This window comes from Taudactylus pleione, unplaced genomic scaffold, assembly GCF_031769625.1.
Source record: "Taudactylus pleione unplaced genomic scaffold, aTauple2 ptg000281l, whole genome shotgun sequence".
NCBI classification, from domain to species: Eukaryota; Metazoa; Chordata; class Amphibia; order Anura; family Myobatrachidae; genus Taudactylus; species Taudactylus pleione.
The window spans coordinates 230,599-245,070 of record NW_028284683.1 but is presented as its reverse complement, the minus strand read 5'-3'; the positions used below and the strand labels follow the sequence as shown (position 1 = coordinate 245,070).

General features: G+C 52.4%; 1 protein-coding gene across 1 annotated transcript in view; it reads right to left on the bottom strand.

The window, feature by feature from the left end:
• CACNA2D2 (calcium voltage-gated channel auxiliary subunit alpha2delta 2) overlaps positions 1–14,472 on the bottom strand; it is a gene marked incomplete at its 5' end in the record, with an annotated part of 228,365 nt that overhangs the window by 40,807 nt on the left and 173,086 nt on the right. The window contains 6 exons of the mRNA XM_088482022.1: positions 4,197–4,273; positions 7,023–7,084; positions 7,765–7,836; positions 7,954–8,025; positions 11,737–11,811; positions 11,998–12,081. Coding sequence (XP_088338148.1) covers positions 4,197–4,273; positions 7,023–7,084; positions 7,765–7,836; positions 7,954–8,025; positions 11,737–11,811; positions 11,998–12,081 — 442 coding nt within the window. The remainder of the gene's footprint in view (positions 1–4,196; positions 4,274–7,022; positions 7,085–7,764; positions 7,837–7,953; positions 8,026–11,736; positions 11,812–11,997; positions 12,082–14,472) is intronic.

The window sequence follows — 14,472 nt, the reverse complement described above, 5'->3', positions numbered from 1 at the left end:
TATGGCGGTGACATAAGGAATGAGAACCCGGGAGACAAGATACCGTATTACACCACCAGATGAATAGATAAGCTGTAATGGGTGTAGAGAGCGTAGGACGGCGCTGAGGACATCCTGGTATTTGCGGGTCCTCGGAGGAGCCGCAGACTGATAGACACAGATTCTTATACTCACACATACGCACAAAGCAGATTAATAGACAAACGGAACCTCTGAGATACAGAGGGCGCCTGCGACACTCTTACGCCTGGAGACGCGTTATTCCGACCATCAGTACTTAGAGGAACAAGTAATAGTTACAGGACATGAGCAGGTCGGACATAGAAGCTTGTTGTCGCTTTTCCCGGCATGCGCAGTAATATCGCCATTCCACCTACGTACGCACCCAGCAACAATGTACTATATGTGCTCTACGCATATATATGTAACATGATACAGTATTACAGAGATGGTACAAAGAGATGAGGAGACCGTGTAAAAGACAGGTGACAGAGAGACAGGGCAGAGAGACAGGTGAGAGAGAGACAGGTCAGGAGATCGTGTAAGAGACAGGTGACAGAGAGAGACAGGGCAGCAGATAGTGTAAGAGACAGGTGACAGAGACAGGGCAGGAGATAGTGTAAGAGACAGGTGACAGAGAGACAGGTAAGAGAGAGACAGTACAGGCAATAGTGTAAGAGACAGGTGAGAGAGAGACAGTACAGGAGATAGTGTAAGAGACAGGTGAGAGAGACAGGGCAGGAGATAGTGTAAGAGACAGGTGAAAGAGAGACAGGGCAGGAGATAGTGTAAGAGACAGGTGAGAGAGAGACAGGGCAGGAGATAGTGTAAGAGACAGGTGACAGAGAGACAGGGCAGGAGATAATGTAAGAGACAGGTGAGAGAGACAGGGCAGGAGATAGTGTAAGAGACAGGTGAGAGAGAGACAGTACAGGAGATAGTGTAAGAGACAGGTGAGAGAGACAGGGCAGGAGATAGTGGAAGAGACAGGTGAGAGAGAGACAGGGCAGGAGATAGTGTAAGAGACAGGTGAGAGAGAGACAGAGCAGGAGATAGTGTAAGAGACAGGCAGGTGGTAGAGAGAAGGAAGAAGAGGAGACAGTGCCAGAGACAGGCAGGTGGTAGAGAGAAAGAGAGAGTGTAAGAGACAGGCTAGTGATACAGAGGAAGAGACAGGGATGTAGAGAACAATAGATGTGTGTAAGAGACAGGCTGGTGATAAAGAAACAGACGAGGAAGAGACAGGCAGGTGATAGAAATACTGAAGAGGAATAGACAGCTAAAAAGAGAGAAATGTGACAGAGACAAAGGAGGAAGAGAGACTGTAAGAGACAGCAAAAGAGACAGGCAGGTGAAAGAGAGACCTAGGAAGAAAGAGTACAAGAGACAGGCAGGTGATAGAAAGACAGGGCAGGAAAATACAGTATAAGAAAAAGGCAGGTAATAGAGATACAGAGGAGGAAGAGACAGCGTAAGAGACAGGCAGGTGATAGAGAGACAGAGGAGGAAGAGACAGGTGAGAGAGACAGGGCAGGAGATAGTGTAAGAGACAGGTGAGAGAGACAGGGCAGGAGATAGTGTAAGAGACAGGTGAGAGAGACAGGGCAGGAGATAGTGTTAGAGACAGGTGAGAGAGAGACAGGGCAGGAGATAGTGTAAGAGACAGGTGAGAGAGAGACAGGGCAGGAGATAGTGTAAGAGACAGGTGAGAGAGAGAGAGCAGGAGATAGTGTAAGAGACAGGTGACAGAGAGACAGGGCAGGAGATAGTGTAAGAGACATGTGACAGAGAGACAGGGCAGGAGATAGTGTAAGAGACAGGTGAGAGAGAGACTGGGCAGGAGATAGTGTAAGAGACAGGTGACAGAGAGACAGGGCAGGAGATACTGTAATAGACAGGTGAGAGAGAGACAGGGCAGGAGATAGTGTAAGAGACAGGTGACAGAGAGACAGGGCAGGAGATAGTGTAAGAGACAGGTGACAGAGAGACAGGGCAGGAGATAGTGTAAGAGACAGGTGAGAGAGAGAGACAGGGCAGGAGATGGTGTAAGAGACAGGTGACAGAGCAGGAGATAGTGTAAGAGACAGGTGACAGAGAGACAGGGCAGGAGATAGTGTAAGAGACAGGTGAGAGAGAGAGACAGGGCAGGAGATGGTGTAAGAGACAGGTGACAGAGCAGGAGATAGTGTAAGAGACAGGTGACAGAGAGACAGGGCAGGAGATAGTGTAAGAGACAGGTGAGAGAGAGAGACAGGGCAGGAGATGGTGTAAGAGACAGGTGAGAGAGAGATAGGGCAGGAGACATGTGACAGAGAGACAGGGCAGGAGATACTGTAAGAGACAGGTGAGAGAGAGACAGGGCAGGAGATAGTGTAAGAGACAGGTGACAGAGAGACAGGGCAGGAGATAGTGTAAGAGACAGGTGAGAGAGAGACTGGGCAGGAGATAGTGTAAGAGACAGGTGACAGAGAGACAGGGCAGGAGATACTGTAATAGACAGGTGAGAGAGAGACAGGGCAGTAGATAGTGTAAGAGACAGGTGACAGAGAGACAGGGCAGGAGATAGTGTAAGAGACAGGTGACAGAGAGACAGGGCAGGAGATGGTGTAAGAGACAGGTGACAGAGAGACAGGGCAGGAGATGGTGTAAGAGACAGGTGACAGAGAGACAGGGCAGGAGATAGTGTAAGAGACAGGTGACAGAGAGACAGGGCAGGAGATAGTGTAAGAGACAGGTGAGAGAGAGAGACAGGGCCAGAGCAGGAGATAGTGTAAGAGACAGGTGACAGAGAGACAGGGCAGGAGATAGTGTAAGAGACAGGTGAGAGAGAGAGACAGGGCAGGAGATGGTGTAAGAGACAGGTGAGAGAGAGATAGGGCAGGAGATAGTGTAAGAGACATGTGACAGAGAGACAGGGCAGGAGATAGTGTAAGAGACAGGTGAGAGAGAGACAGGGCAGGAGATAGTGTAAGAGACAGGTGACAGAAAGACAAGGCAGGAGATAGTGTAAGAGACAGGTGAGAGAGACAGGGCAGGAGATGGTGTAAGAGACAGGTGAGAGAGACAGGGCAGGAGATAGTGTAAGAGACAGGTGAGAGAGAGACAGGGCAGGAGATAGTGTAAGAGACAGGTGAGAGAGAGAGACAGGGCCAGAGCAGGAGATAGTGTAAGAGACAGGTGACAGAGAGACAGGGCAGGAGATAGTGTAAGAGACAGGTGAGAGAGAGAGACAGGGCAGGAGATGGTGTAAGAGACAGGTGAGAGAGAGACAGGGCAGGAGATAGTGTAAGAGACAGGCAGGTGGTAGAGAGAAAGAGAGAGTGTAAGAGACAGGCTAGTGATACAGAGGAAGAGACAGGGATGTAGAGAACAATAGATGTGTGTAAGAGACAGGCTGGTGATAAAGAAACAGACGAGGAAGAGACAGGCAGGTGATAGAAATACTGAAGAGGAATAGACAGCTAAAAAGAGAGAAATGTGACAGAGACAAAGGAGGAAGAGAGACTGTAAGAGACAGCAAAAGAGACAGGCAGGTGAAAGAGAGACCTAGGAAGAAAGAGTACAAGAGACAGGCAGGTGATAGAAAGACAGGGCAGGAAAATACAGTATAAGAGACAGGCAGGTAATAGAGATACAGAGGAGGAAGAGACAGCATAAGAGACAGGCAGGTGATAGAGAGACAGAGGAGGAAGAGACAGCGTAAGAGACAGGCAGGTGATAGAGAGACAGAGGAGGAAGAGACAGCGTAAGAGACAGGCAGGTGATAGAGATACAGAGGAGGAAGAGACAATGTAAGAGACAGGCAGGTGATAGAGATACAAAGGAGGAAGAGACAGCGTTAGAGAGAGGCAGCTAATAGAGAGAAAGAGGAGGAAGAGACAGCGTAAGAGACAGGTGATAGAGAGACAGAGGAGGAAGCAGGAAGGAAGAGACAGCAACAGTATCTGATCCAGAGATTAATCTGAATGAGTAAAACTGAAAGACACTCATCATGATTCCGATGGACAGAGGTCTCATGCACATCTCCCGGGCAGCGAGTACCTGCCAGGCTCCGCATGCTACGCCAACTTCTGCTCTCACCCCACAAATCTCCCCCCTCAACAATGACAAATCAAGGAAGTGGCCGGGAACAGGCGTGAGCTGGGGAAAAGGAAAAGGGGACTAATGGGGAAACACACAAGCAAAGGGGAACTTACACTGCACCTGGAGAATCTGATCACTCAGATTAGCACGGAGGTAATAGGAGCTGTACAGAGGTAACACCAGTCCCAGGCTGCCGGGACAACACAAAGGGGGGGAGAGAGAGAGGGTAAGGGAGGGAGAGAAGGAGGAGGATAGGGGAGGAAAAAGGGGGGAAGAGAGGGGGAAGGGGATAGAAGAGTAAAGAGGGGGCAGGGAGACAGATGTGGGGGATTGGGAAGGGGGCAAATAGAGCAGGAAGGAGAGAGGGTAAGGGACGGAAAGAAGGGGGACAGGGGAAGATAGTGGGGGCAGGGAGACAGATGTGGGGGATTGGGAAGGGGGCAAATAGAGGAGGAAGGAGAGAGGGTAAGGGACGGAGAGAAGGGGTCAGGGGAGGATAGAGGGGCAGGGAGACAGATGTGGGGGATTGGGAAGGGGGCAATTAGAGCAGGCAGGAGAGAGGGTAAGGGACGGAGAGAAGGGGGCAGGGGAGGATAGAGGGGCAGGGAGACAGATGTGGGGGATTGGGAAGGGGGCAAATAGAGGAGGAAGGAGAGAGGGTAAGGGACGGAAAGAAGGGAGGCAGGGGAAGATAGTGGGGGCAGGGAGACAGATGTGGGGGATTGGAAAGGGGGCAAATAGAGCAGGAAGGAGAGAGGGTAAGGGACGGAGGGAAGGGGGGCAGGGGAGGATAGAGGGGCAGGGAGACAGATGTGGGGGATTGGAAAGGGGGCAAATAGAGGAGGAAGGAGAGAGGGAAAGGGACGGAGAGAAGTGGGGCAGGGGAAGATAGAGGGGCAGGGAGACAGATGTGGGGGATTGGGAATGGGGCAAATAGAGCAGGAAGAAGAGAGGGTAAGGGACGGAGAGAAGGGGGGCAGGGGAGGATGGAGGGGGCAGGGAGACAGATGTGGGGGATTGGGAAGGGGGCAATTAGAGCAGGAAGGAGAGAGGGTAAGGGACGGAGAGAAGGGGGGCAGGGGAAGATAGAGGGGGCAGGGAGACAGATGTGGGGGATTGGGAAGGGGACAAACAGAGGAGGAAGGAGAGAGGGTAAGGGATGGAGAGAAGGGGGGCAGAGAAAAGAGGTGGAGCAGAGAAGAGAGAGAAAGATGAGAATGGAGAGAGGGAGGGGAGGAGTGGAGAGAGGGGCAGAGGGAAAGATGGAGAGGTATGAAGTAAAGACAGACAGAAGGGTAAGAGGACAGACAGAGGGCAAGTAACAAGAAGGGGGGAGAAAAAATGTTACTAGAGGTTAAGTAGCCAAATACTTCAATAACATAAAATGCTTTTCCTATACATCATCCTTTCCAACCCACTATCATGATGACAAATGCTCTTTATTGCTATCACTGTGGGCCTGACTCAGAGGTGCCTACGGGTCCATTCTGCGGACAGATTTCCCATATTTTCACCCGATCAGAGCTTACGCTACTATGACCAACTATGGGCGAGTCCTACACATTTCTGCTCGCGACTGAATACATACAACAGGGCGGCCATACCTACGCTAAGTGTTGTGACATCGCCTCGTGAGAGCGTAGACAGAATTGCCGGCAATGCAAAGCTGTGCGTACATGGGGATCTGTCCGATTTTCAGGTATAGGGTTGGTGCAAATGAGCGCGGATAGTGATGATGGCAACTTTCAGCTTATGTACAGGGGCAGTGCGGGCGCAGAGAACTCAGACTATGGGTAAAAATCAGCATTTATTGCCACGTAGTCAGCTTGCGCATGACTCTGAATCAGCCTCTGGGGGTGATTCAGACGTGGGCGCAGGTAAAGCATCGGGTGCGTCTTACCGCTGCGCATGTTTCCTGACGGGAGTTTCAGTTAAAAAATTCATGGGCATCCATGCAAAAATTCTATGGGCGTTTCTGGGTAGTTACTGGGGGAGGGTGGAGGTGGCTAACAGGTGCGGGCGGGTTGGTGTCAGTTGCACTGACACTGGCAGCCATGGTCACTCGGACATTCTGCGCCTGTCTGCCATAGCAAGTCCTTGTACGCACCTTGGCAAATTTCTGACGCAGCCAGTGGCCGTCTCAATACGACGCACAGCGGCCGCAGCATTAGCATAAACTGGAACTATACTCTTAATGTCAATACAATGAAAACAATATAGTTACACAATTGTGATAAGTGTTCCGTGAATGAAACCATTGCAGCTTACTATAAATGGTCAGGTTAAAATGTATGTACATAATATGATGACTATGGACTAGTAATGGCTCTCACCCCAAACGCTATACACTTTCTCATGTAACACTGATAACACCTAAAGGTTTTCAGAGGGTGGAAACACTAAAACAGGTAAAATAATGGCAATTCCTGTAATATCAGGGGTTACTCATGACCTTGGATTGCTAGGTAAACCTGGCACATAAACCTGGGCCAGTGAACCACCCATAACATACTATCACTGGCTGATCCATGAATAAAACATGATATAAACGTGCATTACAGAAATGACCAATGTAGCAACAGCTATACCCAATGCTTTCTCCAGTTCCCCAATGGCTGAAAGAGAACTGGCCAATGTTTACCAATATGTATATTTTTACCCATATAAAATTTGCATCATTAACTAGTTTACAATATTATTTCATCACAGGGTAATAGGATGCTGTTATAATAGTTGCCCACAAGATGGCAGCAACACGCAGCAGCTATAATAGAGCATTGCATTGTGGAAATTCATTGAAGTGTGATCCCGAATTCATGTGTTTAACCAAACTCGGGAGGGATCCTGTTAAATTGTAATTCCCTGAAACATATAACATTTCTGTACGTCCCCCTGACCTGTGATTTGTACTATGGGTGCCCACGTGTACGTCCTCTCACCTGTAATTTGTACTGTGTATGGGTGCCCACGTGTACGTCCTCTCAGTTTCATCAATGTATCTCTGAGAAGGTAAACGTGAAAGTGCAGATAAATGTCACCCACATATTAAATACTGAGCCCATTCCTTAGTTTATCCGCACCGCGCCCATTCCTGAGTTTATCGGCACTGCGCTCATCCCTCACTGCGCCCACTCCTTAGTATATCCGCACCGCGCCCATTCCTGAATTTATCGGCACCGCGCCCATCCCTCACTGCGCCCATTCCTTAGTATATACGCACACCGTGCCCACTCCTTAGTTTATCCGCACCGCGCCCATCCCTCACTGCGCCCATTCCTTAGTATATTCGCACTGCGCCCATTCCTCAGTTTATCGGCACTGCGCTGATCCCTCACTGCGCCCATTCCTTAGTATATTCGCACCGTGCCCATTCCTGAGTTTATCGGCACCGCGCTCATCCCTCACTGCGCCCACTCCTTAGTATATCCGCACCGCGCCCATTCCTGAATTTATCGGCACCGCGCCCATCCCTCACTGCGCCCATCATTTAATTCTTATTAAGTTTCTCCCTTAGCGCCCCATCACTCGCTGTACGCGCACCACGCTCATCCTCAGCAATGCCTCCATGTCTCGCTGACCCCTTTCTCTCACTAACATCATCCTTCACCCCATCTGACACCGCGTCCCTGTCCCTCACTCCGCCCCCTGCGCCCCCATCCTCCATTGCGGATTCAGGTTTACCTCATCCAGCGACTTCACCAATGTCCGTATAAACTGACGACCTTCTAATCCATCGATCATTTTCCGTCGGATCTGGAGAAACACGTAACGGTAATAAAGTTATAGGACGTAATCACTGGCGGAGACGAGCGGGTGACGGAAGGTCACAGGCAGTGGGCACAGTCTTGGCATCCACGTGGGCATACTCACCTCTTCTTTATTATCATCCTCCAACTCGGCGTCCAGGAAATCCAGCGTCACCGGCTCCTGGAAGTTAATAACCTGTGAACATATTGGAGATAAGGAACACAGTGACATGGGCACAATTACTGTACGTGTCGGACATCGGCGGGCTGGACACGAGGCCAGTGATAAATAACACGTCATGCTACGTGTCCACATCTCTACATAGGATACAGAACATACAGATGTGCCCACATACACCTCACTTCCTTGTGCGTTAAATAGCCCTTCTAGTCGCACCATGCCATGGCGTGACTTGGTAGCGTCAAGCAGTTTTGTGCGACTTTACACCGTCAAATGCACGTTATTTGCACACACAAAATATAGGCATACCGCGTATCATTTTAATCAGCAGAAGCTGCTTGTGCGTCCTAGTCCATTTGCGATTAAGCGATTTGCGAATAAGGTAAAAAGGCGCACAAAAAGACACTCAGTACTACTGAGTCACACGGTTATCAAGCACCACTTTAACGCGACTTGTATCGCACACAGGTAAGATGTATGTGTACTCCACGCGGGCGCGTCTAAGACACTTCATAACTTTCTGCTGAAAAAGATATTATGATTGGGCAATTTGGCCATGGGGTGGCGCTGTTCTATTACAAGCAATGGACAATTCAGCACCCTGTCTCAGCATCTGTGTGTGAACTGCTGAGGGGCCATGGGGTGGCGCTGTTCTATTACAAGCAATGGACAATTCAGCGCCCTGTCTCAGCATCTGGGTGTGTACTGCTGAGGGGCCATGGGGTGGCGCTGTTCTATTACAAGCAATGGACAATTCAGCACCCTGTCTCAGCATCTGGGTGTGAACTGCTGAGGGGCCATGGGGTGGCGCTGTTCTATTACAAGCAATGGACAATTCAGCACCCTGTCTCAGCATCTGGGTGTGTACTGCTGAGGGGCCATGGGGTAGCGCTGTTCTATTACAAGCAATGGACAATCCAGCACCCTGTCTCAGCATCTGGGTGTGTACTGCTGAGGGGCCATGGGGTGGCGCTGTTCTATTACAAGCAATGGACAATTCAGCACCCTGTCTCAGCATCTGGGTGTGAACTGCTGAGGGGCCATGGGGTGGCGCTGTTCTATTACAAGCAATGGACGATCCAGCACCCTGTCTCAGCATCTGGGTGTGTACTGCTGAGGGGCCATGGGGTGGCGCTGTTCTATTACAAGCAATGGACAATTCAGCACCCTGTCTCAGCATCTGGGTGTGTACTGCTGAGGGGCCATGGGGTGGCGCTGTCCTATTACAAGCAATGGACAATTCAGCACCCTGTCTCAGCATCTGGGTGTGAACTGCTGAGGGGCCATGGGGTGGCGCTGTCCTATTACAAGCAATGGACAATTCAGCACCCTGTCTCAGCATCTGGGTGTGTACTGCTGAGGGGCCATGGGGTGGCGCTGTTCTATTACAAGCAATGGACAATCCAGCACCCTGTCTCAGCATCTGTGTGTGAACTGGTGAGGGGCCAATGGGGTGGCGCTGTCCTATTACAAGCAATGGACAATCCAGCACCCTGTCTCAGCATCTGGGTGTGAACTGCTGAGGGGCCATGGGGTGGCGCTGTTCTATTACAAGCAATGGACAATTCAGCACCCTGTCTCAGCATCTGGGTGTGAACTGCTGAGGGGCCATGGGGTGGCGCTGTTCTATTACAAGCAAAGGACAATTCAGCACCCTGTCTCAGCATCTGGGTGTGTACTGCTGAGGGGCCATGGGGTGGCGCTGTTCTATTACAAGCAATGGACAATTCAGCACCCTGTCTCAGCATCTGGGTGTGTACTGCTGAGGGGCCATGGGGTGGCGCTGTTCTATTACAAGCAATGGACAATTCAGCACCCTGTCTCAGCATCTGGGTGTGAACTGCTGAGGGGCCATGGGGTGGCGCTGTTCTATTACAAGCAATGGATAATTCAGCACCCTGTCTCAGCATCTGGGTGTGTACTGCTGAGGGGCCATGGGGTGGCGCTGTTCTATTACAAGCAATGGACAATCCAGCACCCTGTCTCAGCATCTGGGTGTGAACTGCTGAGGGGCCATGGGGTGGCGCTGTTCTATTACAAGCAATGGACAATTCAGCACCCTGTCTCAGCATCTGGGTGTGAACTGCTGAGGGGCCATGGGGTGGCGCTGTTCTATTGCAAGCAATGGACAATTCAGCACCCTGTCTCAGCATCTGGGTGTGTACTGCTGAGGGGCCATGGGTGGCGCTGTTCTATTACAAGCAATGGACAATTCAGCACCCTGTCTCAGCATCTGGGTGTGTACTGCTGAGGGGCCATGGGGTGGCGCTGTTCTATTACAAGCAATGGACAATTCAGCACCCTGTCTCAGCATCTGGGTGTGAACTGCTGAGGGGCCATGTGGTGGCGCTGTTCTATTACAAGCAATGGACAATCCAGCACCCTGTCTCAGCATCTGTGTGTACTGCTGGGGGGCCATGGGGTGGCGCTGTTCTATTACAAGCAATGGACAATTCAGCACCCTGTCTCAGCATTTGGGTGTGAACTGCTGAGGGGCCATGGGGTGGCGCTGTCATATTACAAGCAATGGACAATCCAGCACCCTGTCTCAGCATCTGGGTGTGAACTGCTGAGGGGCCATGGGGTGGCGCTGTTCTATTACAAGCAATGGACAATTCAGCACCCTGTCGCAGCATCTGGGTGTACTGCTGAGGGGCCATGGAGTGGCGCTGTTCTATTACAAGCAATGGACAATTCAGCACCCTGTCTCAGCATCTGGGTGTGAACTGCTGAGGGGCCATGGGGTGGCGCTGTTCTATTACAAGCAATGGACGATCCAGCACCCTGTCTCAGCATCTGGGTGTGAACTGCTGAGGGGCCATGGGGTGGCGCTGTCCTATTACAAGCAATGGACAATCCAGCACCCTGTCTCAGCATCTGGGTGTGAACTGCTGAGGGTCCATGTTGGCGTGAGAGAAAATTAAGGAGCTAAATTATAGTAGTCACACACTTGCACCTGACACAGAGCCAGTGTTAGTAAATAAGCCCTAATTATTAATCCACAGACGTCTGTACAGCGACGATAAACAGCTGCCAATAAAATAATCCAACACATGAGGTGGACAGCTCTGAGCACTGGTGATAACCTCCATGCAGTCAGTAAGTCCGGGGAAGAGAATCCTCCGCTACGGAACCGACTACGAGTTCCGTGGGGATAATACAGACACGTAGGAGCTGAACCTGCGTACGTTTGCGGAGCTTATCTTGTGCGCTTTATCAATTGGCACATGCCATGGCACCGAGTGCTGGCAAACACCATCTGTGCAGAGCCGTATACATTCCTAACGCCACCACATTCACGTCTCGGAGCTGGGCCGCAATGGGGTGATATCATGCAGAAAGGGCGCGTTGATGCTACTGTGTTGACGACCAGTCGCGTGGATAGGGGGCGAGAGCACCACAACGTTGCATTTGGAGGTATATACGCATTCTTCTTTTGTCGCGTAACATATACGCCTGTTTTCCGTTCAGTTCTTTATCAATGCGAGATTGCTAGCTGCAATGTCACGGGGCAGAGAGGCCACCGCCATGACAACGGCCGCGCCGCCGCGCCAAGGAGAATATTCAAAGTGACTGCAAAGATGGTTCAAAACGTCACATACACAGAAATAGGTATCCGAATTCAACATGGAGACTGTGCGACCTGTTACGTGTTTGTGTGTAGATGATATGTTCTTACCGTGTGAGTGAAGAGAGCTAGGAGTCTCATCTATAGTAAGTACTTACTTGTGGCTTCAGGTTGGGATGCAGGAGGACGTATCCATTCAGATCAATGGCAAACATATAACCGTTGGCACCCAGCTGTCATAAAAAACACCAGAAGATTATAGCAGCGCTACCGGAGGTAAATTCCTCTGCCCCTGCCCCTGACATTGTGTCTTCGGGATACAAGAGTCGGGATAATGCCGACACACAAGCAACATTAATCTGACCTCCCCCACACACAGCATTTCCCAGCGGCCGCGCCAGCCACCTCCCGTCACTCACGCTGTATCGGGGCATCAATCTCTGGATATCCTCCAAGGCGACATCAATACCCATCACGCCAAGAATGAGCTGGTTCTGACGGTTCTGGTGACAGGAGACGGGCACAGGTGAAGAGAGAATGCAGGGACACACACAGGGGTGATAATTAGAGACACAGAGAGAACAGGGAAGATTAGAAGGATGACAAAGTCTAGCGCTGCATGACATCTCCTCAGGTAAAACCTGCGCCTGACGTCCTAGGCTACCAATGTTTCCATGTCGGTTCTGTGGCGGTCACACAGAGCCTTGGCATCAGAGACATTATGGGCGCGATTCACAGGTCGGACACACTGCGCATGCGTAGGTACAGCGTCGTAGTTTGAGACAAATGCACGGAGAAGTGTAATGAAAATGTGGCGGGTGTTTTTAAGGATGAGGATGGTCCATCTTATGGGCGTGTTGCTGAAAGTGGCTGCATAGGGAGACGCACAACCGGTCACCAGGGCTGTGGAGAGCCGTCCCGGGTCTGTGAGCCCCTCAGCCTCGTGCAAATCCAGGGGGTTCGCTATTAGTGTAATTGCTCCCCCCCCCCCACAGGAGGAGACTGCTGCTCCTGCTCAGAAGCAGAGAGCAGGCTCCCACTGCAGCCCAGCACACAGCAGCATGTGCAGGGCTGCTGACAGGTTAGAGGGAGGGAGGGCAGCATGTGCAGGGCTGCTGACAGGTTAGAGGGAGGGCAGCATGTGCAGGGCTGCTGACAGGTTAGAGGGAGGGAGGGCAGCATGTGCAGGGCTGCTCACAGGTTAGAGGGAGGGAGGGCAGCATGTGCTGGGCTGCTGACAGGTTAGAGGGAGGGAGGGCGGCATGTGCAGGGCTGCTGACAGGTTAGAGGGAGAGAGGGCAGCATGTGCTGGGCTGCTGACAGATTAGAGGGAGGGAGGGCAGCGTGTGCTGGGCTGCTAACAGGTTAGAGGGAGGGAGAGCAGCATGTGCTGGGCTGCTGACAGGTTAGAGGGAGGGAGGGCAGCATGTGCTGGGTTGCTGACAGGTTAGAGGGAGAGAGGGCAGCATGTGCTGGGCTGCTGACAGATTAGAGGGAGGGCAGCATGTGCTGGGCTGCTGACAGGTTAGAGGGAAGGAGAGCAGCATGTGCTGGGCTGCTGGCAGGTTAGAGGGAGGTAGAGCAGCATGTGCTGGGCTGCTGGCAGGTTAGAGGGAGGGAGAGCAGCATGTGCTGGGCTGCTGACAGGTTAGAGGGAGGGAGGGCAGCATGTGCTGGGCTGCTGACAGGTTAGAGGGAGAGAGGGCAGCATGTGCAGGGCTGCTGACAGGTTAGAGGGAGGGAGGACAACATGTGCTGGGCTGCTGACAGGTTAGAGGGAGGGAGGGCAGCGTGTGCTGGGCTGCTGACAGGTTAGAGGGAGGGAGGGCAGCCTGTGCTGAGCTGCTGACAGGTTAGAGGGAGGGAGGGCAGCATGTGCAGGGCTGCTGACAGGTTAGAGGGAGAGAGGGCAGCATGTGCAGGGCTGCTGACAGGTTACAGGGAGGGAGGGCAACGTGTGCTGGGCTGCTGACAGGTTAGAGGGAGGGAGGGCAGCGTGTGCTGGGCTGCTGACAGGTTAGAGGGAGGGCAGCATGTGCAGGTCTGCTGACAGGTTAGAGGGAGGGAGGGCAGCGTGTGCTGGGCTGCTGACAGGTTAGAGGGAGGGAGGGCAGCATGTGCTGGGCTGCTGATAGGTTAGAGGGAGGGAGAGCAGCATGTGCTGGGCTGCTGAGAGGTTAGAGGGAGGGCAGCGTGTGCTGGGCTGCTGACAGGTTAGAGAGAGGGAGGGCAGTGTGTGCTGGGCTGCTGACAGGTTAGAAGGAGGGAGGGCAGCATGTGCAGGGCTGCTGACAGTTTAGAGGGAGGGAGGGCAGCGTGTGCTGGGCTGCTGACAGGTTAGAGGGAGGGAGGGCAGCATGTGCAGGGCTGCTGACAGGTTAGAAGGAGGGAGGGCAGCATGTGCTGGGCTGCTGACAGGTTAGAGGGAGGGAGGGCAGCATGTGCTGGGCTGCTGACAGGTTAGAGGGAGGGAGGGCAGCATGTGCTGGGCTGCTGACAGGTTAGAGGGAGGGAGGGCAGCGTGTGCTGGGCTGCTGACAGGTTAGAGGGAGGGAGGGCAGTGTGTGCTGGGCTGCTGACAGGTTAGAGGGAGGGAGGGCAGCATGTGCAGGGCTGCTGACAGGTTAGAGGGAGGGAGGGCAGCGTGTGCTGGGCTGCTGACAGGTTAGAGGGAGGGAGGGCAGTGTGTGCTGGGCTGCTGACAGGTTAGAGGGAGGGAGGGCAGCCTGTGCTGGGCTGCTGATAGGTTAGAGGGAGGGAGAGCAGCATGTGCTGGGCTGCTGACAGGTTAGAGGGAGGGCAGCATGTGCTGGGCTGCTGACAGGTTAGAGGGAGGGAGGGCAGCATGTGCAGGGCTGCTGATAGGTTAGAAGGAGGGAGGGCAGCATGTGCTG